General features: G+C 52.6%; 1 protein-coding gene across 8 annotated transcripts; it reads right to left on the bottom strand.

Moving 5' to 3' along the window:
- Nucleotides 1-17: 17 nt before the first annotated feature.
- On the bottom strand, nucleotides 18-23,865 carry ANPEP (alanyl aminopeptidase, membrane). 8 transcript variants are annotated; one of them, XM_055087934.1, is made up of 22 exons: nucleotides 22,502-23,865; nucleotides 21,828-21,970; nucleotides 21,579-21,718; nucleotides 21,025-21,151; nucleotides 20,783-20,937; nucleotides 20,407-20,520; nucleotides 20,164-20,307; nucleotides 19,918-19,983; nucleotides 19,729-19,794; nucleotides 17,952-18,127; nucleotides 17,609-17,688; nucleotides 16,177-16,310; nucleotides 16,002-16,057; nucleotides 14,928-15,075; nucleotides 11,675-11,766; nucleotides 11,107-11,217; nucleotides 10,812-10,979; nucleotides 9,943-10,083; nucleotides 9,437-9,518; nucleotides 4,943-5,037; nucleotides 618-892; nucleotides 18-280 (listed from the first exon to the last, which is right to left on the bottom strand). In XM_055087934.1, exons 1-22 carry the CDS (start codon nucleotides 23,209-23,211, stop codon nucleotides 123-125), a joined length of 3,381 nt encoding a protein of 1,126 aa, XP_054943909.1. In that variant the 5' UTR covers nucleotides 23,212-23,865; the 3' UTR covers nucleotides 18-122. The 8 variants fall into 8 exon arrangements, with proteins under 8 accessions (XP_054943909.1, XP_054943910.1, XP_028351554.1 ...); XM_055087935.1 differs by having other exon boundaries at nucleotides 18-277; XM_028495748.2 differs by lacking the exon at nucleotides 18-280 and having other exon boundaries at nucleotides 320-892.

Here is a 23,865-nt window from a genome sequence, read left to right as displayed (position 1 = left end):
AGTTGTTTCCAAAGGGTGCTTGTGAGTGGCTCCCATGTGCTAGGCCCAGTGTATTCGTTTACTAGGGCTGCCATAAGACAATACCACAAATTGGGTGGCTTAAACAACAGAAATTGATTTTCTCACAGTTCTGGAGACTGGAAGTCCAAGACCAAGGGGTCAGCAGGTTTGGTTTCTTCTGAGGCCTCTCTCCTTGGCTTGCAGATGGCCGCCTTCTTGCTGTGTCCTCGCATGGTTATCCCATGGTCCAGTCTCTGTGTCTGTGTCTTAATCTTCTCTTCTTACAAGGACACCAGTATATTGGATTTGGGCCCACCCACATGAAGTCATTTTACCCTAAGTACCTCTTTACAGGCTCTATCTCCAAATACATTCACATTCTGAGATACTGGGGGTTAGAACTTTACCAAGAGTTTTGGGGGAACACAGTTCAGCTCACAATACCCAGTACTAGGTGCCGGAGAAAACATGCCCTGACTGATGGGGTAAATTACAGGGAAGGAAATGATCAGAGCCCAGGTCAAGATGGGGGTTTATACAAGGTACTTTGGGACCAGAGAGGATATGCCAGCCTGGTGGGAGATGGGGTTGACAGTGCTGTTGCATTTTTGAGTTACCTGATCCATTAGTCCTGCTGCATTGATTTATGTGGCCTTGAGCAAGACTAAGAGGCACCTCCAGGATCTTGGGGAAAGGGCACCATGATCCATTAGCAAAGGCTGCTGTAGGCTTGGGAGCCGCAGTGGTGGTGACTTCATTTTGTTTCTGACTCGGAGAGGGGAGAGTTGCAGGATGTTGGAACTGAGTATTGAAGGATGTGTGGAGTTTGCCAAGAGGAGTAGGCAGAAGAAACAGCATGAGCCAAGTTGAAACAGGTGGTTGAAGTCCAGGACTGATGGGGAAAAGTGACAAATTGAGTTGGAAAAGGAGCTGGGAGGCGGGGTTGTGGGGAGCCCCACATGGCGGCAGGGGGAGGCATCTGGCCTCTGTGTCCTGGGTGGAGGGGGCAGTGAAGGTGGGGGGTAGGGGGTGGGCTGGTCAGAGCCACTCTTGGTCTTTTGGGCTGCCTTTGTAGAAATGGAGCCTGGCAGGGGGCCACTGTTAACGGTGCAGGGTGAGAACAGAGGCAGGAGGAAGACCAGAGCGTGAGCTGCCACATACAGGGCCTCCCATCTGACCCACTGCCTGCTGACATGCCCTTTGACGCCAGGCAAGTCACTCCATCTCTGTGCCTCAGTTTCCCCATCTCTTAAAGAGGAGCTGGATTAGGTGACCACTGCAGTGCCTTCTTCCCCCAACCTTTTAGAAGCGGGTTCTTGTTCCTACCCCAGGACCTTCTGTAGGGGCTGCCTGCCACAGCGGAGGATGGTAAAAGCTCACACACGGTTACATGCAGCAGGGAGACAGATACAGGGCACAGCTGCCCTGGTTGCACATTCATTCAGCTCTTACTCTCTGTGTAACTGTGGGCAAGCTTCAAACCTCCCTGGGGACTTTCCTGGCGGTCCAGTGGTTAAGACTCCAAGCTTCCAATGCAGGGAGTGCAGGTTCAATCACTGGTTGGGGAACTAAAATCCCATATGCCGCACAGCGCGGCCAAAAAATTAAAAAAACAAAAAACGAACAAAACCTCCCTGACTCTCAGTCTCCTCAGCTGTGCAGTGGCAACAATAATAGACCCTACCTCTCAGGGTTCTTAGGCTTGGCACGTAGTAATTGCTCAATACATAATAGCTGAATAGAATCACACAACCTTAGAGATGATCCAGTCCGGTGGTTCCCGCACCTGACTGCATGTTGAGCCCCCTGGTTCCAGGGTCCCACCCTGAGAGTGCGATTCAGTGCATCGGGCCGGGACCTGGGAACCTGGAGCCGCGGCCCAACCAGGTTTGGGAGCAATGGCTATTTTTTGCTCCTTCGTTTTACACCTGAGGAAACTGGCCCAGGGAGGGGAGCAACTTTCTGTAGCCCTCCAGCTAGGTTGGAACATCAAGCCCCTGACTCCCTGTCCAGTGCTCTCTCCTTCTGAAGAAGATGCAAGGACTTGGCTCCACAGTTTCATGGCACCTGCACCTAAAGCGGAACTGAACAGCTGCCCATCTCCTTCCTTTGGCTCCCACCTATCTGGGCTCAGTCCTTGGTCCAGTCACTGATGGCCACGGCAAGGGCCAGCCAGAGCTGAGCATCTTCTGGAATTTGGCAGCCTTCTCCCAGCTCCTCTGGGAGATGCAAAGGCAGAGGCAAAAGGGTGCTATCACCCCAGCTGGAGTTGCCTGGGACACTTCCTAGATGCTGCTGGTGTTGGGCGGGGAGCAGGGCCGGGGGCTTGGGCTAATCCCCCACCCCTGGCCTCACCCTCTGGGAGAGCAGGCTCAGCCCTGCCTCTCAGGAGCAGCAGCCCCTAACCCTCATGTATGGCTCCATCCCAGACAGGCTGCTCTTGGCTGCACCTCTGTGCTAAGTGCCTGGCAGAGGAGGGAGAGGGGCTGATGCTGGTGCCCTGCCTGGGACGACTGGTCCACCTACACCTTCCTGGGGACCCAGTCACCAACCATAAGAGACTGGACTGAGTACCTCACCCGGGGCTTCTCAATGACCCTGCAGTGCAGAGGACGTGCCTCCTGAGGAGTCTCCTGGAGGGTAGGGAGGTGGGAGAGCCCCCCCCCCGCCCCCACTGCTTCTGGCTGGTCCTCAGGGCCCCCCACTGGCCGTGAGAAGTCAACCCACCTGTAGATGGAGCGCTGGATAGGGAATGAGCAGTCGTAGTTCTAGGCAGCTCCTGTTCTGCATCCGACCTTGAGCTACAGGTTCTGCAAGTAGGTCTCTGGCTCTGCATGTCCTCGCTGCAATGCCTGCACTGTGGAGTGCCTAACTACCCGCAGCCCCCAACGCAGGGCCAGCTTCCACTCCTGCACGGGCATTAGAGGCGGGGTCTTAACCTCCCTGTGCCTCGGTTTCCTTATCTGCAAAACTGAGATGAAGACAGTCCTTATCTCCTGGGACTGTTGAAAACCAAATGAGATAATGCGCATAAACACTTAGCCCAGTGCCAGGCACGGAGACTAGGGTCCCTGCTGACTCTCCTACCTGGAGGCCAGCTCTCCCCCAGGGACCCTAGATGGCGGTGCTGGTCCTTCCCCCAGCTGGGACCACCTGAGGAGGCCGCCTGCCCTCTGGTCCCCCGAAGGTCAAGTGCCAGCCGCCGGCAGCTGGGCCCTGGCGACAGGAAGGGCTGGTCCGGAGAGGCTGGGCTGGAGGGAGCCTCCTGGTTGGTGGAGGGACCCATACCCAAGGCTGGTCCCACCCCTTGGCCCGCCCCACCCTTTGATATGCAGAAGGCAGTGGAGCGTGGAGGAGCCTTCCTGGCCCCAGGCCTGCTGGCACGCTTCTCACAAGGAGGAAGAGGCTGGGAGGAAAAAGGATGGATGGGGCCTTGAGCAGGAGACAATGTTAAGGAAGATAGTAACACCCTGCTCTCCTTAAGTGTCAGACTGTGTGCTAAGTATGTGAATCTCCTTAGATCCACACACCAACCCTACGATAGATCGTCTTTATCGTGCAGATGAGGAAACCAAAGCCCAGGGGTCAAGAAACAGGCTGGACTTCAAGACTAGCTGAAGCAGCTCACAGGTGGGGTCAACTGGAGGCAACCCCTGAGGAGCCTGGGCTATCTGTTACCTCCCTCTTTCCCTCCCACCAGCCTTGGGTGCTCAGTTGGGCCTCCTTTGCCAAGAAATTTCCACCAAGGCTGATGTGGGCCGTGGAGTTCTGCGGGTCCCAGACCTTCTCCTCAGTTGGCCCTGATCACTGGCTGCCCCAGGTGATCTGGAGAGCACCTGCCTTTTTCTGTATGCTACTCTTGAAAACAACCACTTTACAAACTGATATGCCACCCGGGGATCCTGGAGAGGTGGCAGGACATGCCCTTGGCCAGTGAGTGGTCACACCAGGCCTGGACCCAGGGCTTGCTGCCCTTACCGTGAGCCCTTTTCTCTCACTCTCCCAGGTGTGCTGGCTGCAGGGCAGGAAGAGGCGCCCAGCCAGCACCCTGCTCCCTTGCCTCACGCTAGTTCAGGTGCAAATCCTAGCTTCTGAAACCATGGAAACTCCTGCTTTCTGGAAAATCACTCCCTCCACTGTCAGGACCTGCTCTGTGTCTGGCACCAAGCCCCACTCCACCTTGTGGACCACTGTGTCCCCATTCCTTCCACCTCCAGTGGTTCCCCAGCACCCAGAGTCTCAATCCTGCCAATGAAATGAACACTGCAGGCAGACACTGCCACACAGGTGTTCTAGGAAGGACCGGCAAGCTGGGTACTTCTTCCCTCCTATGCTTCCTGGGGGCGCAAGGCCCCCATGCACCCCAGGTTCTCTAGCTGTTGTGCAGACCCACTCCTGCTCTAGTTTAGTAATGAGTCTGTAAGCTCATCTAGAAATCCTTTATTTACATTTTATCTTAGAAAAAAATATACAGATCTGGTGCTCTGTTGACTCCTCAGGTTCACGGTCTTTATGGGAGGGTGAGAGAGGGCACAGGGCAGCCCCCCAAGGCAGTCCATCATCCATCGAGGGCCTCTGCTCATCTGGCCCTGGAGCTGGACTTCCCTGAGATCAGCCCCAGGGCCCTGGGTGACAGGAGCCATGCCAGGCCTGGGGTGGGGTTGGCATGAGGGGCAGGGGCTGGGAGGCACTTGGACAGTCTGGCCATCAGAAACTGGATTGGCCCCCTGGGCAGAGTGGAGAGAACATGGGCCAGAGACTCTGTTCCTAAGGGGAGGACACGGGTGCCTCAGGCTTCAGGAATGGGGGCCCTACCGTGAGCCACTTGGATAGACACACGTGGGCATCTCACATGGGGGCCAGGTGACTGTAAGGACCAGGGACTATTTAGCTGTGCTCTGTGAACCAGTTTAACACCACCTCCTTGTTCTCCTTCACCCACTTGATGTTGGCTTTGGTCTTCTCCAGGGCTTGCTCCAGAGCCCGGGTGCCTGAGCCGAAGCCTACATCCATGTTCTTCTTCTTGAACTGCTCCAGCTGCAAGGAAAAGGATAATTCTGAGCCCCAGGTTAGGTCTCTAACACAGCCCTGAGGAGAGGGCTGCCAGGTCCTCTGTCTTCCCCCTCCATGTTAGGGCCCCTGGGGATGGGGACCACAGCCTGTTCTCCAGGACAGGGAGGGCCAGTCCTTCCCCCTCCCTGGCAGAGGTCAAAAATGACAGCCCTGGGCTTCCCTAATGGTGCAGTGGTTAAGAATCTGCCTCCCAATGCAAGGGATGCGGGTTCAAGCCCTTGTCCAGGAAGATCCCACATGCCTCGGAGTAACTAAGCCCATGCGCCACAACTACTGAGCCTCCTCTCTAGAGCCCGTGAGCCGCAACTACTGAAGCAAGCCCGCACGCCGAGAGCCCACGCTCTGCAACAAGAGAAGCCACTGCAGTGAGAAGCCCGCGCACCACAACTAAGAGTAGCCCCTGCTTGCTGCAACTAGAGAAAGCCTGCATGCAGCAACAAAGACCCAACACAGCCAAAAATAAATAAATAAATAAATTTATTTTTTTTTTAAATGACTGCCCCAAGGTTCAGCCTGGCTCCTACATGTATTTGACCTTCATTGTGAGGTTCTTATTGAGTTGATTCTCAGTTTTTAAATGAATTACAATCTCAATCCAATCAAGGGAGGAGAGAGGGACAAATTAAACAGACACCACAAGGAAGCAACCAGCCAAATTCAAAATGTGGCCATTTCTATAGTACAAATGGCCCAGTTGCTTGAGCAAATAAATGTGTTTTTTTTTGTTTTTTTTTTTTAAAGAGATGCTACAGATTAAAAGATGTATTAATACTGGAGGTTGTAGCGAGGGCAATTAGGCAAGAAAATGAAATTAAAAGCATCCAGAAAGGAAGAAGTAAACTATCTCTATTTGCAGATGACACGATTTTGTATACAGAAAATCCCGAGGAATCGAAAAATAAAAAAGCACAACTATTAAAACTTATGAGTTCAACAAGGTTGCAGGATATAAGAGCAATATACAAAGATCAATTGTATTTCTATACACTAGCTGTGAAAAATCTGGAAATGAAATTAAGAAAACAGTTCCATTTACAATAGCAGCAAAAAGAATAAAATACTTAGGAATAAATTTGACAAAAGAAGTGCAAGACCAGTATGCTGAAAACTATAAAATATTGTTGAGAAAAATTAAGAAGACCTAAATAAAAGGAAAAAAAATGACAAATAAATCTGTGTTAATGGATTGGTAGATTTAATATTACTAACATGGAAATACACCCCAAATTGATCTCAGATTCAATACAATCCCTATCGAAATTCCAACTGTATTTTTTTTGCAGAAATTGGCAAGCTGATCCTAAAATTCATAAAGAAATGCAAAGCTTCAGAATAGCCAAATGGGGGCTTCCCTGGTGGTGCAGTGGTTGAGAATCTGCCTGCCAATGCAGGGGACACGGGTTCAAGCCCTGGTCTGGGAAGATCCCACATGCCGCGGAGCAACTGGGCCCATGAGCCACAGCTACTGAGCCTGCGCGTCTGGAGCCTGTGCTCCGCAACAAGAGAGGCCGCGATAGTGAGAGGCCCGCGCACTGCGATGAAGAGTGGCCCCCGCTCGCCGCAACTAGAGAAAGCCCTCGCACAGAAACGAAGACCCAACACAGCCAAAAATAAATAATAAAATAAAATTTAAAACCACAAGTATAAGAATAATTAAAAAAAAAAAAAAAGAATAGCCAAATGATCTTGAAAAAGAACAAAGTTGGAGGGCCCACAATCCCGATTTCAAAACTCATTACAAATCTATGATAATTAAGACAACGTGTACTAGCATAAAGACAAACAGATCAATGAAATAGAATTGAGAGTCCAGAAATACACCCTAAAATTTACAGTCAATTGATTTTCAGCAAAGGTGCCAAGATCATTCAATGGGTGAAAGAATAGTCCTTTTATCAACAGAGGAATGGATAAAGAAGATGTGGTACATATCTACAATGGAATATTACTCAGCCATAAAAAAGAATGAAATAATGCCATTTGCAGCAACATGGATGGACCTAGAGATTATCATACTAAATGAAATAAGACAGAGAAAGACAAATATCATATGATATCATTTATATGTGGAATCTATTTTTTTAAATGATACAAATGAACTTATTTACAAAACAGAAACAGACTTACAGATATCAAAAACAAACTTATGGTTACCAAAGGGGAAACATGAGGGCCGGGAGGGATAAATCAGGACCTTGGGATTAATATACACACACCACTATATATAAGATAGATAACCAGCAAGGACCTACTGTATAGCACAGGGAGCGTTACTCAATATTCTGTGATAAACTATATGAGAAAAGAATCTGAAAAAGAATGAATATATGTATATGTATAACTGAATCACTTTTCTGTACACCTGAAACTGACACAACACTGTAAATCAACTATACTCCAATAAAATTTTTTAATAAATTAATGATATTACAAAAAAAAGAATAGTCCTTTTAATAAATGGTACTGGGACAACTGGATAGCCACATGCAAAGGGATGAAATTGGACCTCTGCCTTACACCATGTACAAAAATTAAGTCAAAATTGATCACTCCTAAATGTAAGAGCTAAAATGATAAGAATCTTAGTAAAAAGCATAGGTGTAAATCTTTGTGACCTTGGATTAGGTAATTGTTTCTTATATATGACACATAAAGCACAAGCAACAAAAGAAAAATAGAAAGTTAGACTGACTTCATCAAAATAAAAAACTTTTGGACTTCCTGGTGGCTCAGTGGTAAAGAATCCGCCTGACAATGCAGGGGACATGGGTTTGATCCCTGGATCGGGAAGATCCCACATGCCGCGGAGCAACTAAGCCCCTGCGCCACGACTACTGAGCTTGCGCACTAGAGACTGCGAGCCGCAACTACTGAGCCCACGTGCCACAACCACTGAAGCCCTCATGCCTAGAGTCCATGCTCCACAACAAGAGAAGCCACCGCAGCGAGAAGCCCACGCACCACAACGAAGAGTAGCCCCAGCTCGCCGCAACTAGAGAAAGCCCACGCGCAGCAATGAAGACCCAATGCAGCCATAAATAAATAAATAAATATTTTTTTTAAAATTGAAAACTTTGTGTATCAAAGACACTATCAAGAAACTGAAAAGACAATCCACAAAATGGGAGAAAATATTTGCAAATCATTTGTCTAATAACAGCCTAGTATCCAGAATATATAAAGAACTCTTGTAACTCAACAATAAAAAGACAAATATACCAATTAAAAACTGAGTGAAGGGGGCTTCCCTGGTGGTACAGTGGTTAAGAATCCGCCTGCCAATGCAGGAGTGCACCGCAACGAAGAGCAGCCCCCACTCGCCGCAACTAGAGAAAGTCCGCGCGCAGCAATTAAGACCCAACGCAGCCAAAAATAAATAAATAAATTTATTTTTAAAAAAATATGAGTGAAGGATTTGAATAGACATTTCTCCAAAGAAGATATACAAATGGCCAAGAAGCACATGAAAAGATGCTCAACATCATTAGTCAACAGAGAAATGCAACTCATAACCACAATGAGATACCACTTTGCACCCAGTAGGATGGCTATAATTTTTTTAAAAAGGAAAATAACAATTTTCTCCAAAACATAAAGAAATTGGAACCTTCGTACATTGCTGGTGGGAATGTAAATTGGTGCAGTTGCTTTGGAAAACATTTTGGCAGTTTCTCAAAAAGTTAAACACAGTTACCAAATGACCTAGCAATTCCACTCCTAGGTGTACACCCAAGAGAAGTAAACACAGAGGTTCACTCAAAAACGTGAACTTAGGGGACTTCCCTGGTGGTCCAGTGGTTAAGACTCTGCGCTCCCAATGCAGGGGGCACAGGTTCAATCTCTGGTCAGGGAACTAAGATCCCACAAAAGGCTGTGGCATGGCCAAAAAAAAAAAAAAAGACACAATTTGAAAATGGCCTGGGTATAAGATGATAGTAAGGCATTGTTAATTTTCTTGTATTTGCTAATGATAGATTATGTTTTTAAAATTCCTTTATTTTAGATATGACTAAAGTGTTTATAGGTGAAATTATATAATATCAGTGATTAGCTTGAAAACTGTCCGCCCCAAAAAAATGTCGGCAAATGTTAATAATTGTTCAGTCTGAGTAACGGGTACATGGAAGTTCATTATATTATTCTCTTTACCTTTTGGCTATACAAAAATTCCAAGATGAATATCTGTGATTGAATTGTGACATTTAGAAAGTCTGGATACCCAGCTTCCCCTGTACATGAGGAAGACCTGACCACATGGAGTCCTGCTGCCTTGTGAACACATGCGGTGGGAGCTGAGTGGTGGCTGTCCCTTGAGACTGGGGATGGGCCTCTGGGTGCCGCCCCAAGGTCCGGGGCTTCTTACCTGCTGCAGCTCGAACTCAGTGGAGAATCTTCGGGTCACAGCCTGGATGAGGTTGGAGAAGGAGAAGGAACCACCGCCATAACTGCAGGGCAGGGAGAGAGAGGAACCGTGAGGGGGGCCAGGAACCAACATTCAGTGACTGGCAGGCAACACAGGACCCTGTGACTGTCCCCATCTCGTAGATGCAATGAAATGACATGTCCAAGGAGACACCACTAGGGACTTGAACACAGGTTTGATTGCAGTGTCCTTGCTCCCATCTCTTCAGAGAACACTCCCACCAGCCAGACTTTCTTTCCCCCAAGTGGGAAAAGGGACGGCTGTGCCCTGCTGCCACATCTTTCAATTCCTGTCCCTTCCCGACCTCAAGCTGGGTTCTTTTTGGACCACTCCGATGCAGTGTCTACCCTCCACTCCCGACCCTGCAGGGTCTGGTGCACACAGCCCACCCCCAGGGGACGCAGCCTTGGTGTGCACTTCCCCTAACATGCTCTGAGCAGACTCACTCCTGAAAGAGTTTCTTCCAGTTGCTCTGGACAAAGTCCCAGGCCAGAGATTGCCCCAGGACGTTGCTGGCAATGCTGTTAATGGTGGAGGTGGCATCCTGCTTCCGGATGAGGTCTGGGTTCAGGGTGTAACTCAGGTACCTGTGAGGACAGCATGCTGCATAATAAGTAAAAGGACCCTGCCCTCCACCCCACACACCTCTCCTGCAACCTCTCAACATCCCTTCAGCATGCTGCGGGTTGAAGACTCCTTGGTCCTACCTGCCTCCTGTAGATGGGACACTGAGTCCCCTAAGCAGGGTCACTGGCTATGCCAGGTATCATACTGACATAGACCAAGTGCTTGATAAATATCTGATGATGAATGAATGAAGGAAGGGGTAAGCCCTGCACCAGGTAGGGTGGCCACTCCTGTCTTTGACATTGAGGGTAGCTCTTCTTTACTGAAGTACAGAAGATGGCATATGAGGCACACAGTGGGAGCCAGGAGCCCTCATCCAAGGGTTTGGGCGGTGCCCAGCTGGATGTCCAGAAGGACTCAGGTCCAGATGCACCACAGCCCTTGACAGAGAGGTAAAGGCTAGGAGACTGCAGCAGTTAAAGGCACAGGACGTGGACCCAGATCCAGATTCAAATCTTGTTTTTTTCACTTAGTAAATCTTCTAGACTTTGGGCAAGTTGTTTTGCTTCTTTGAGCCTCAGTGTCCTCATCTGTAAAACTGGGAAACACACTGCTCCACTGCGCAGGTTTGCGAGGATCCCACGGAGGGGAGTGTGGACGCCTGGCTGGTTCTTTCTCCCCCACATTGGGACCCTGGTCCCCAGCAGGGAGAGGAACTCACCCAGCCCCATCCAGCTTTGGTCCTCACCTGTTCAGGAGCCAGACCTGGTTGGTGCAGGCCAGCGCTGAGCGGAGTTTGTCACCTTCATTAACCAGTTGGGCTTGTTTTAACTGCCTCCAGGCGAAGTCCCACTCTTTCTGGTCGCCCTGGGCGATGGCGTTGCAGTAGATGGTGGACCGCAGGTTGGGGTGGATCCTGGTGTGGGGTCAGGGTGTCAGGGGTAGAGCAGCAGCAGGGAGGGCAGGACGAGGGTCTGATGAGGACAGGGCTGTGAGCTTGAGGGACAGATAAAGATCAGGAGACAAGCAGGGGACACACTCACGGGTTATTTTCAGGGTTCTCCATCCACTGGTTGTAAAGGTTCTTGGCCAGCTCCTCACACTTAGGCAGCCCATTGGAGCAGGCAGTGCTGATGGCATTAATCTCATTGTACCTGCCCCAGGGGTGACACTCTGTCAGCATGCCTGGTTCTGACTCTGGCAAAGACTCCCCTGCTGACGCACAACTCCAGGCCGGGCAGCAGGGCTGGGGCTCTAAGGTTGCAGCCCACCTGCCCTTTGGGTCCCCCTCTTTGTTTCCTGCCTTGGGCAGCCCAGGGAGGGCGGGCACAGACTCCAGCCCCACCTTCAACACCTAGAATCTGAATAACAATGCCGGTGAGGGGACCTTGAAATTTCAGTTTGGTCCTTTGTACAAAGAGGCCACATAGAGCCTCAGGGCAGGGCTCCCTATTCCTAGTGGGTGGGGGGTTCTCTCCCTGACTGGTGGCCCTGGTCTGGCCAGGAGTTGGGAACTTCAGAGGAGGATGCTGCTGGGACTTGCTCTGGAATTCCCAGGTCAGGGTGCCTGGGCCACCTGTGATCTCCAGACCCAAGAGAGGTCATACTCACTGGTCCATCAGGCTTTCTGGGCGCTTAGTCCAGTTTTTGGTGATATTTTCAAAATATAGGAAGAGGGGTTCAACCTGATTCCTGAGGTAATTCTGGGAAAAAGAAAACATGAACAGCCTCAAAGAGGAGACTCATGCCTGACCCACTTGGAGCCCCACGGAGACTCTGATGTGGGTGGGCAAGTGTAGCAAGGGCTAATGGCTACAGAAGCAAGAGGCCAGAGGCTAAGGGCCTCACCCAAGGCCAGATAGTGGTCAAAGGAGCCGGCGCTAGTCCAGGTCTCAGATGACTGATCTGAGATTCTTTCTCCTCGACCAGTTCTGACATTCTATGTCTAAGTATCACCATTTCCTAATATAGCTTTAGGGCCTACCATCCCCCACCACCTGATCATAAGTATTCTGCCTTTATTGTGGGGAATTTAGAAAACACTGTAAAGCATAGGCAGAAAATACTAACCACCCCAGAACTTACCGAATGCATGACTTCCAAATTGGTGAGTTTGCCCCTTCCTTTCTCTTTTCTACCCAGCATATCTACAATTCTGCATGCTGTTCTTTTAGCTGGCATTGTCATGTAAGGCCCCACCCATGTTATTAAAATCCTTTGCAGACGCTGGTTCAATACAGTAGATTATCATGTGTGTCAACCAGAATCCGCATCCAAACGTAAAAGGAATAAACCCCCAAGAGCAAAGAGAATTGGAAAGAAAACAACAGTGGATGAGACATCCACACAGTGTAGGAGCTGGGAGGTGGAGAGTGGGAGATGGAACAGGCTTGGCCAAGGCAGGGGTCTGCAGCAGAGCACCTGCCATGGGGGAGATGAAGACAGAAGCAAGGAGACTTGCTGTGACGAGGCTCAGGATTAGAGGGATGGGTGTGCAGGGGACAGGAGTGAGGCCGGGCTGTGAAAGGGCAATGGAGTCAAAGTCTGTAGAGGGACTAATTAAACCGTGAAGCGCCCACTTCCCTCCCTGCCTCAAGCAACACCCCTTCCTCTCCCATGAGCAAGGCTGAATCAGAGGGGCTCAGAACTAGGGTCCCCAGACACAGTGGGAGGGTTGCTGAATTGCAGAGAGGGCCAGAGGTGAAAGTTTACAGCCTAAATGGAGGCACCCCCAGTTTCCTTCCCCACCCTGATCCCAGAAAGGGAGCCTCAACTGCACAAGACAGAGGATCACTCTCTGGAGACTGAATGGTCTCAAGGGAACACAGTCACAGATATTAATTTTTGAGGGTCCCCATGAGGAGTTACTTGGCCACCTAGTCACCCCATAACAAGACTGCAGGTGACAAACTCCACCTCCCCGTGGAGCTTTCAACCACTGCCTCACTCTCAAATTCAAAGGGGCAGCTCAGCTTCCAACTTGAAAGAGGAGATCAAAACAAACAGAGACTTGGAGGAAACAAGTCAGTTAAAGAAAAAGAAAACTTCATAAAAGCCTATGATAAATATCTTCCAAGAGTTCAGAGAAGATATTGCATAGGACGCTGGAGCCAGGAATAGCACTTGGAAACTTAAATATATGATAGAAAAAATGAGGAGAGGTGGTGTGCTAAACTGAGGGCATATCCCAGAGGGCAGAACAAAAAGTCAACAAACTGGAAAATAGGAGAGAAGAAAACTAGAGGACCAATGTAAGGGCAGTGAATTGGATTAACAAGGGTCCCAGAGAGAACCTGGGGAAAAAAGGAGAGGAAGAAAGTTTAAAGGAACAATGCAAAGTTGTCCAGGTTGAAAATGTAGAAGGATAAGAAAGGCCTGCATGAAGGACCACCAGCATGGAGAGAAGAGCCCACAGCTTCCAGAAGGGGAACCTGGACACATTCGAAGAACTGGAAATAAAGGCCCTGGGCTTCTCAGCAGAAACATAAGATGTTTGATGTCAATGGAGCAAGACCTGAAATTTCCCGAGGAATAATTTCCAAAATAGAAACTACTTCTTTTTTTTTTTTAATTTTTTTTGGCCATGCTGCGAGGCATGTGGGATCTTAGTTCCCTGATCAGGGATTGAACCCATTCCCCCTACAGTGGAAGCGCAGAGTCCTAACCACTGGACCGCCAGGGAAGTCCCTCAACCTAGAAGCTTCTAAACCCAAGCAAACTCTCAATGCAGTGTGAAGGTGGAATAAAGACATTTCAGACAATCTACCTGAAAAAATCCACCTCTTATGAACCCTTTCTCCAAAACTGGAAGATGTGCTCCCCTAATAGAGAGAAAACTCAAGGAATAATCCATGGGTTCAGGAAACAAGAGATGCAACAATGGCGAGCCTCCCAGCATGGGAGCTGAGTAGCAGTTCTAGAAGGGAGCAGGCCAACAGAGGGCTCTAGGAGGGATGCCTCCAGGAAAAAGCAAAACTAATGTATTATCTGATACATTTGTATAAGATGTTTAAAAAAGGAGACACAAACATGGTACTTTATGTGGCTCAGCAGAGAATGATATTTAAATAATCACACAAAGTAAATGCTGAATACTGAGTTGACCAAATATTGTGATTTTACTACATTAGGAGGATGGGGTGAATCCAAGGTGTAGGTAGGTTAATGAGTTTAAAGTGAGTTAAAACCTCATTTACCATAACAGTTAGTTAATCATGTGAAAAACATTTTTAATGACTACATAATATTCCATCAAATGGATATTCTAGTTTACTTAACCAACTCCAACTGTTGGCCATTTGAGTATTTTTGGTTTTCTTGTCTTTTATAAACCACACTTCAATGAACATCCTTATGGGTTCAGCTATGGATCCAGAGCAAGCAGTTTCCCTCTGATCCTCCCTGCCCGTGCCCCCAAGCTTCAGAACTGTTAACATCAACATCGGCATCCCCCTCCAGGCCCTTAGGGCAGGCTAGGCAGGCACAGGCCCCCTCCTTTCACAGAGGGGTTCTCTGGGTCTGAAGAGGATTGATTGGCTGAGTCCACACAGCTGGTAAAAGGCCTTCTCCCCGACTCCCACCCCCTTCCTGTACTGTGGCTTTTTCTGTTGCCTTCTGAAAGAAGGATTTGCTAATTTCCAAATCTAGCAAACTCTGCTAGAAGTCTGTGTCCTCTCTTTGCTGTGCCCAACCTGCTCACCTTCTCAATCCTTGCTTCTTTCACCCTACATCCCTCCTGCTCTCTCACCACTGCCAAGGGCCTGGCGTGTTTCACCATGCCAGGCAATATTTCTATTCACTTCCTTATGGTGTAATTTCAGGCACCGGGGAATTGGTCCTTGAACCCTGCCATGCCCCTCTGTACCTTCATGGGGCCGTAGACCTCGGATCGGTCGAACATGAGCTTGAAGTACCTCAGGCTGCTCAGGGCGGCCTGCCAGGGCATGTACTCTCTCTCGTTGTTCAGGAAGAGGGTGTTGTTCAGCGCCAGGGTGACAGGGACTATACGGGCACTGGAACAGACAGAGGGGCTCAGGTAAGCACCCCCACCCAGTCCAGCCTCACTGTGGGAACCCCAGCCTCCTCCTAGAGCCCGAGGTCCCAGAGGCCCAACTGCACCAGCTCCAGCGTTCACCAGGGGTGGGGCTGGGGGTAGGGGTGAGGGATGTGGATGCTGGGCGGTGCCACAAACGAGGCCAGCCCAGGCCTGGCCCTTACCCACTGCCAGTCACATTTCCTTGCTCATTATCCCCATTTTACAGATGAGGAAACCGAGGCTCAGAGAGGTAAAGTGCCTTGCCTAAGGCCACACAGCCCATAAGAGACAGATCAGAGATTCAAAAAGACAAGAAACCTGTGCTATTTACTCTGCCCACCTCTTCTCTGATTTGCTTGGCTCTCTGGTCTTTCCTCCCTCCACTTCCTCAGGCCATCTGTGCATATTTGGTTCATAAATGTCCATGTCTATGGGTGACATCACTTATGTCAAAGAACTTGGCACTTGCTGGTGCTCATGAACACAGCAGCTGCTCAATAAATATCTGTTTATCCATGCTGCATCTCTTCTATCCTGTTCTTCCCGGATCTTTCGTAGCACTGAGTATGGTGGCCTGGGCCATCGGTAGTCCTCCAGAAAACCTTGGTGCCGTGGAGTGCACTGTGGTTTTGGAATTGGACAGGACTGTGTCTGCCTGTCATGGGCTAATGTGTGACCTCGGGCAGGGTACTCAACCTCTGAATCTCAGAGTCCTTCTCTGGGAAGTATGCGCTGTGACACCGACAATCTCCGGGGACATGGGGCCAAGGGAGGGGTGTCCAGAAGCACAGGGAGCCCACGGTGCTGAGCCAGGCACACGGTGAGCACGGTGGGAGGCAGCACTGGCTCTCACTATGGAACCGCACTTGCCAAGTCTCCAGGCTTCCATGGCTGAGCACTCACCTGGCCAGGTTGAAGCTGTCGTAGATGACCTGTGCCCGATTGATGACAGGGATGGTCTAGAAGGGGCAACAGAGCATGTGACCTCGGGCTGGCGGTGCGGGCAGGCCCTGCAGTCTGCGACCCCATCCTGGGGCTGGGCCTCGGGCAGGGGATGGGTGGGGTGGCAGGTACCCACCAATGGTCTTATCTGCAGCTCATTCTGAATCTTCCTCCAGTTGTCCTCATCGTAGTTCACCTGGTAATAGCCCGTCACATTGACGTTTAGCAGGACCCAATCTTTCCCTTCGGTTTTGAACAGATCACTCTGGTCTGTGGGGAGAGACCAGAGCTGGGCAGGGCTGCTCAGAAGGCCACAGGCTGACCTGACCCAGGCCTCGGCAGAGCAGCCTCCCCTGCAGCCTGGCAGCACGCGGCCCTCACGCCGCTGGGCCAATGCCAAGGAGAGGGGCGGAGAAAGGGGTAGGGCTGGCTGCCGGGGCCCAACTCTGGCCGGGGACCTCAGACAGACCAGTTGCCATCTCTGAACCTCAGTGGCTGCCCTGCCTCCCACAGGCTCTGTGTGGCCGGGCCAATGGCATCCACCGAGACAACTCCATCGGCACACCCCCGGCCACTCAGACTCAACTCCCCAGGCGGCCTCTCCTCCTCCACCCCCTCCTCCTCCCACCTCTCCGCTTGTAACAACGCTGTCACACCCAGGCAGCGCCTCCCATCCAATTAGCCCCCCAGCACTGCTCATCTCTTCCTGGGGGCTCCATGCCCCGTCCTCACGGCTCTCCCTCCACCCTTTCTCCTGGCAGCCAGAGGGGATCCTTCCATACCTGCAGGTCAGACCCAATGGCTTTCCCGCTTTCCACCTGTCCCAGCTCCTCCTGGCCCGAGGACATAGCCATTGTCTCCTGCAGCCTGCAGACACCCGCTTCACCAAGGGTGCACCTCTGCCCGAGCCACACTCAGTCCCCGAGTTCTCTCCTACCTCAAGCCTTGCACTTGCTATTGACTCTGCCTGGACTGCTCCTCTCTGCTGCCATTAGCCTGGCGAACTCCTACTCTTCCTCTGACTCAGCTCACCTCCTCCAGGAATTGTTTCCTGACCTCTCCATGAAGTTGAAGCTATTCCCTGCTCCCTGCCCAATTGCCCCAGTACCCCAGAGGCCACATATGCCTCTGTTAAAGCACTCAGCATAGCTCTGGAACGTTTGAACTGCTGGTCTTCCTTCCCTTCATCTGCTGCCTTGGCTTAGGCAGAGGATGACTTGCCTTGACCTTGGTTTCCTCAGTGCCTGGCAGAGTAGGACTGCTCATACTATGTGCCAGGCACTGTTTTAAACATTTCATGGGAATCCTCTTCTTTAACCTTCACACAACTCAATGGGGTAGATATTGTTCCTAGCCCCATTGTATAGATGGGGAAATGGAGACCAGAGAGAGATGGTAACTTGGCCAGGGTCACACAGCGTAGAAATTAGAACCAAAGAAGCTGGCTCCATTTGTTGAATGAAACGATGAAGGAAGCCCTGGCTGAGGCCTGCCATAACCCCAGAACATGGGCCAGGAGCTGGGAGTATGGGATGGGGCTGCTGTCCACTAAGGCAGGGCTGGATTACTTTTTGCTTCGCCCCGCAGCCAGTAGTGGTCCTGCAGGGTGCCATTTTTGATAGATGAGATGGGAACAATCCACAGGTAGCTGCAACAAGAGATCCAGAGGCCAGGTGTGAGAAATGGCAGCTCTTGGGCACTGCCAGCAAAGAACAGCCCTGCCCGGACTTCCAGTTTCTGCCCAACTCTGGCACTAAACGCCCCCATCCTCCTGGCCCAGGAAGGAGACTGTCTACAGCCACTATGGCAGGGCCACAGCAGGCCAGGCCCTGCTATGGTCAGAGGGTCCCAGAGCAACTGCCCTTCAGAACCCTCACTAGGACGCCTGTCTCAGTGACCTCATCTGCTCACTTGAACACCGAGGGGCGGGTGACGTTGGACTCGGGGTCAAGGAGGAAGTGCTTCTGGGAGATGCCCCCTGTCTTGGTGTCCACGGTGATGACAGGGAAGCCCATCTGCAGGGTCCAGCGGTCCATGATGGCACGCACGGTGCCTGGAAGCACGATGGTCGACTGATTGTTTACAGCCTTGGGCAGAGGAATATGGTGCGGCCATCAGCGACTGCCATTCTCCCACCCACCCACTCTCCCCTTGCACCCTTGGCCTCCCCTTAGTGGTACCACTTTGCTGGGAGGCAGTGGAGGAGCACTGGACTGGGAGGCAGGAGCTGGGGTCCCAGCCCGGCTCTCTGTCTCCTCGGCTGCCCAGTGCTGGACGAGCCAAGAGCTTCCCAGCCTCCGGTTCATTCCACTTTGATTAAGCAAATCCATGTGGCCTCCCATTCTGTGATCCAACCTCAGGTGGGTGTGTGTCAGGGAGGGACACCCAGGATGCCCATGGCTCAGCCTGAACAAACTCGGGAGGACGGGCAGGGAGAGGAGACAGAAAGGAAGGAAAACCAGGGTCCCCATGTCACAGGCAGCGCGAAGGAGAGGGTCGTGGCGATGTGAAGGAAACGCACCTGGATGAGGGTCTGGGGATGGGCTTAGGGTGGTTGTTATTGTCTTAAATCTTTTTTCATCTTTTTCCATGTGTGTGCATTGCTTTCACAATAATAACAAAAAACCAACCACATCTGTTAATAACTGAGAAAATAAAAAACTAAGAACAGCCTAAACAGAGGGCAGAAGACCCTGTCGGAAGGTGCAAGCTGAGGGGGAGGGCATCTCTAGGGGGGCTGCAGGGAGAAGGGGCTCAGGGAAAGAGGGAGGGGCAGGTGGGGCTGGAGGGGTGCTGGTGTGGAGGAGGGCTTGGCTTCGGAAGAAAGGAAGGTGCTGGAAACTGCGGCTGGGCAGGGAAGACAGTGGAAGCGGAGGGGAGGGATTGACGCTGTAGGAGGTGTGGAAGGTGGACCGGCCTCGTGGAAGATGGATGTCGGGCTGGAGACTGGCCAGGAGGGCCCTGGAGCCCAGCTGTGACTCTGTGACAAGGCCCTGGGCCTCCCCTCCCTGGTCAGGCTGGTCATGGAGCACAGGCATATGGAGGGGTCGGTAGGGCTGACCAGGGCCACAGAGAAGGGGTGGGGGCCGCCGTGAAGGAGAGGACATGATGGGGGATGATGGGGAGAGTCTCAGGAGAGGCGGGGAGGGGCAGGCAGGAGGGTGGGAGTGGTCAGAGGGTTTGCCAAAGTCAGGGGACACTCAGGGTCTGAATAGACGGGAATGCAAGGTAAGGCTGGATAGGAGGGTCAGAGAGCGCGCCGAGGGTGCTGGTGTGTGCAAAGTCATGTCTGGGAGGGGCCAGCCGGGGCGCAGGGCAGCCAGGAATGCTGAGTAGGTGAATGACTGGCTCCAAAGTTCCAGGGAGAAGAAGGCTTGGGCTTGGGAACCACAAGAGTCCGTTTCCTCGCTACTCAGATGATGGCACTCCTCAGCTGCCCTCACAGAGCTCACTGTAGCGTGAGGGGGTGCTGCCTGCCAGGGCTCGTGACCCAGGCTCTCATAACACCTCCTTCAGGGAGCCATCATTGTGCCCATTTTACAGATGAGCAACCAAGCCTCCAGATGGCCTGCCTGGGAGGGTAAGCAGTGGAGCTGGGCACATTCTCTTACACGTGTGCTGCCCCCAGGGACTTTCAGCATCTCAGGACCCCCACAGAATGGCTTCAGGGGGGCTTGTTTTTACTGACCATCTGCAGGTGTTCCCACAGGTCCAGGTAGGTGGTGTTCTGGTAGGCAAAGGCATGCAAGTAGGACTGTGGAAAGACAGGGCATGGTGAGGGTAAAGCTGCTGCCCCAGGCTCTACCATTCAGCCTCTGTGGTTGGCCGGGGCTTGGAGGAAACACCTCCCACCCTATGGCTGGCCAAGGGTACTCACCGCCAGGCCCTTCCTGAACAGGTCCTCAGTCAGGAACTCAGAAAGCATCCTGATGACCGAGGCTCCCTGGTGGAGGAGAGGGGACTCAGAAGGCTGTGCCGAGCCAGCAGGAGACCCTGTGTCCCCATCGGGCTGGGACAGGTGCTCCCGGAGCCCCCGGCTTTGGTGGGCCCCTGTGGGCCGAGGCCCCACCTCCCTTCCCATGACCACTACTGTCTCCGGACCAGCACGGGGGCTGGGAAGCACCTTGCTGTAGGAGATGGAGTCAAACATCTCGCTGATCTGGGCAGGTGTGTTGACCTCCTCGGCAGGGGTGGTCAGGGGGTGGGAGGAGGCCAGCGCGTCCACAGCCATCACAGGGTACAAATCGTTCGGCACCATGAGGTCTTTCTGCAAATCCCCAGCAGCCATCAGGAGACTGGCCTGGGAGGGGGTGACCCAGGTCTTCCCCCATCCCAGACCCCAGAGGTCCCTGGGCAGTGGGCTCACCAGACTCCAGGTGGGCTCGGCATAGTCAGCACCCAGGTACTCCACGTAGGAGGCAAAGCCCTCGTTCAGCCAAAGATCATTCCACCAGGCCAGGGTCACCAAGTTCCCAAACCACTGTGGGGGAGGGGAGGTCAGCCCAGCAAGCCACTCGGGCCTTGCAGTCACTAACGGTACCCAGAGCTACCCTTCACCGAGTGCTCCCAGTGTGCCAGTCTTGAGCTCGAGGCTTCACCAACATCATCATGACTCCTCCCTGACACCCTGCTAGGTGGAACTCTTCCCTTCTCAGCTGCCAAGGACGGAGCCACAAGTTGTGCCATCTTCTCCCAGAGCCCCCCTCGTTCTTTGTCTGCACTCCCCATGATTGGGGGGCTACCTGGTGGGCCAGCTCGTGAGCAATCACAGTGACAACCCGCTCTTTGTTGCTGCTGGAGGAGGCCTGTGGGTCAAACAGCAGCGAGTTCTCCCGGTAGGTCACCAGCCCCCAGTTCTCCATGGCACCGGCGTTGAAGTCGGGCAAGGCAACCTGGTCTGGGGAGTCCAGGCTGTTGGTGGGATGGCCTCGGGCTATGGGGGGAGACCCATCCAATTCCCCCCAATGCGAGACACCTCACTCACCAGATTTTGGGAGTGGGTAGAGTGTCTCAAAATGACTGGCAAAGAAGTTTAGGATGGGACCTGTCACGTTCAGGGCATAAATGCCATGGCCCTCTGCAGTTGCATTAGGCCGAGCCCAGATCCGGACCTGCAAAGAAGACAGAGGTAGGTCAGGGGCCCTTCTTGGGTCCTGGTGCAGGTGGGCTGAGCCCCAAAGCCTGGAAGGCTGGGGGACCAACTAGGTTAAACTGGAAGGCTTGGTCATCGGAGGAGAGGGCGGGGGTGTCTCTTCAGAGCCTTGAGTCACAGGCAGGGGCCTTTGGGGAATAACAATAGCCATAGCCACCATCTGTCTGGCACCCAGGAGTCGGGAACTCCTTTCATGAGGAGGGTCCCACTTTTCAGATGCAGAGACGGAGGGTTAGAGAACCTAAGGCACTTGCCCAAGATCACTCAGAACTGGGATTCAAACACTGCCTAGCAACTCAGGGGCTGGGACAAGGATGAGGATAAATAGGAATATCTCCCAGGCCAGGACCAATCCCGAGGAAGGATTGGTGGCCTCAGCTCCATACCTGGACGTTGTTGGGTGCCTTTGCCTCCACGCTCGTGAACTCGCTCACGATGTAGGCCAGAAGGTATGTGGACATTACAGGCGTGGTTTCGAACTCAGTGACGCTCCAGTTGGGGTCTTCTTCAAGCAGGACACTGGGACCTGGGCAGGGAGCACGCAGGCATGTGGGGTTGCGCCCTCTCCCTGCCCTGTGCCCCAGCCCTGGGGGTCTGCTTTCCGAGGATGTGTGGCCCCAGCCAGACCTGCTCACCTTTGGGCGGCATGTTGGACAGGGCCGTGAGTCCCTTGGGGTAGATGAGGGTGATGTTAAATGTGGCCTTCATGGCCGGCTCGTCAAAGCACGGGAAGGATTTCCGGGCATCTGTAGACTGCATCTGTGTCGTGGCCAGCACCCTGCCCGAAGCGGGGGTTAGAGGGTGTGCCAGCTTAATGCCTGTGCCCGTGTGGGTGCGTGGGGCTGGGGCTGTAGGGCGTTGCTGGGTGTGCAGGGACGGGGTGCACAGATGCTGCCTGGCCTAATCCCTGCCATCCCCACCTCCCCCAGGCCGCCTCCAGGCCGACAGGCCAGCTGACATGGGAGAGCAGAGCTCCTTCTGGACTCAGGGTCAAAGTCCTGGCAGGCTCCATCCCTGTATTGGCTGGGAAACCTTGGCAAATTTCTTTCCTCAGAGCCTGTTTTCCTGTCTATCCAAGGGGCACTTTCATCTCTCATCCCTACTCCCTAATAAAGTACAGGGGAGCCCTCCGGGAAAGGGTTGATTGTCTTGGTAGCTGCTCTACTGGAGCTGCAGACAGAGTGATGGGCCACAAGGACTCCCGAAGGTTCAAAGGCCCCAAACCCAAGCCCTTCCTTGGCTCCCAGGGTCCAGCTCTGCCTCAGCACCTAGGATCTGCCCCCATCCAGCAGACCCGGCTCTGACTTACTTTTTGACGTTGCCTTCCATGTACTCGCTGCGGTAGAAGCCTGCCAGGTCGTCGGCCAGCTCCCCCTGAAATTCACTCTCCATCTCGTACATTCTGCCTGCCTCCAGAAAGCCCTTGAGGTGCACCACCAGATACTCCGTGGGCTCTACCAGCTCAGTCCTGTCGATGTCGGGGACCTGGAAGGCCCCTACGCCCCGCAGGGCCACCATGTGCCCCTGGGTTGTGGTGTAGTTGAGCTTCTTGCTATGGATGATGATGACGTCAGTGGAGTTCTTGCAGATGAAGCGGACGATGCTTGTGCCCTTGAAGATATACAGGCCATTCTCATTGGGAGTGAGGTAGGGCTTCAGTGTCACCTTGTAGGAGTCGGGCAACAGTGTCATGGGTAGGCGGTATCGGTTCCATGGCTTGCTCTGGTCCAAGGTGGTGGCCGCGGTGATGGTGGTGGCCGCGGTGATGTTGGTGGTGGTCGCGGTGGTGGTGGTGGCCGCGGTGATGGTGGTGGTGGTCGCGGTGGTGGTGGTGGCCGCGGTGATGGTGGTGGTCAGGGTGGTCGCGGGGCTCGTAAGGGCCACGGTGGCGCACTCGGCATTCTTGTTCTTCTCCTGGGCATACACCACAGACAGAGCGATGATGGTGGCTATGGCCGCCATGCCCAGGAGGATGCCCAGGATGCCCAGGGCCTTGGATATGTAGAATCCTTTGGCCATGGTGAGGGTGCAGAGGGAGCTTGGGGAGGCTCAGGACAGGTGGAGAACAGGGCAGCCTCGGTCCAGGCTTATATCCCTGAAGAGGAAGAGCCCCACAGCCTGCAGACTGGGCAAAAATTAACCAGGGTTCAGACAGGCAAAGGTCACCGGACTGGGTGGGAACACACTCTGCCCAGGTTTCAGAGAGGAGATCCAGGAACAGTGTGCGGAGTGCAGCTCAGGGGTACCTGCTGGGAGCAAACTGTCCGGTTACAGGCTGCAGGCTTCCTGGGAGCCCACCGAGGGCTGAAGGGCAGGCGTCAGGCTTCGTGCCCAGCGGGGAGAAGGAGCGTCCAAGTGGCTTGGATCTGCCTGCAAGCTGAGACAATGGGCACAGGAACAGGAGGATCGAGGTTAGGTCCAGGAGGTTAGAAGGACTTCCCAGGAGCAGGGAGGTGGGAGATGAAGAGAAAGGGAGAGTTGGTTTCTGGCTCGGGTCGAGAACACATTGGTTCACCCCTGTGGATGGATGGATGCCCAGGGCTCCTCAGTGACATGGCCCCAGCCTCCCTTGCATTCTTTCAGAGCAGGGAGTTCTTCCAGGTTCCCCTCCCTTTCCCTTCTGCCAAAAACTTTTTCCTCAATTATAAGCTCACTGAGAAGAATGAAATAAGT

Source organism: Physeter macrocephalus, chromosome 11 (genome assembly GCF_002837175.3).
Source record: "Physeter macrocephalus isolate SW-GA chromosome 11, ASM283717v5, whole genome shotgun sequence".
NCBI classification, from domain to species: domain Eukaryota; kingdom Metazoa; phylum Chordata; class Mammalia; order Artiodactyla; family Physeteridae; genus Physeter; species Physeter macrocephalus.
This window is presented reverse-complemented; position numbering and strand designations above follow the sequence as displayed.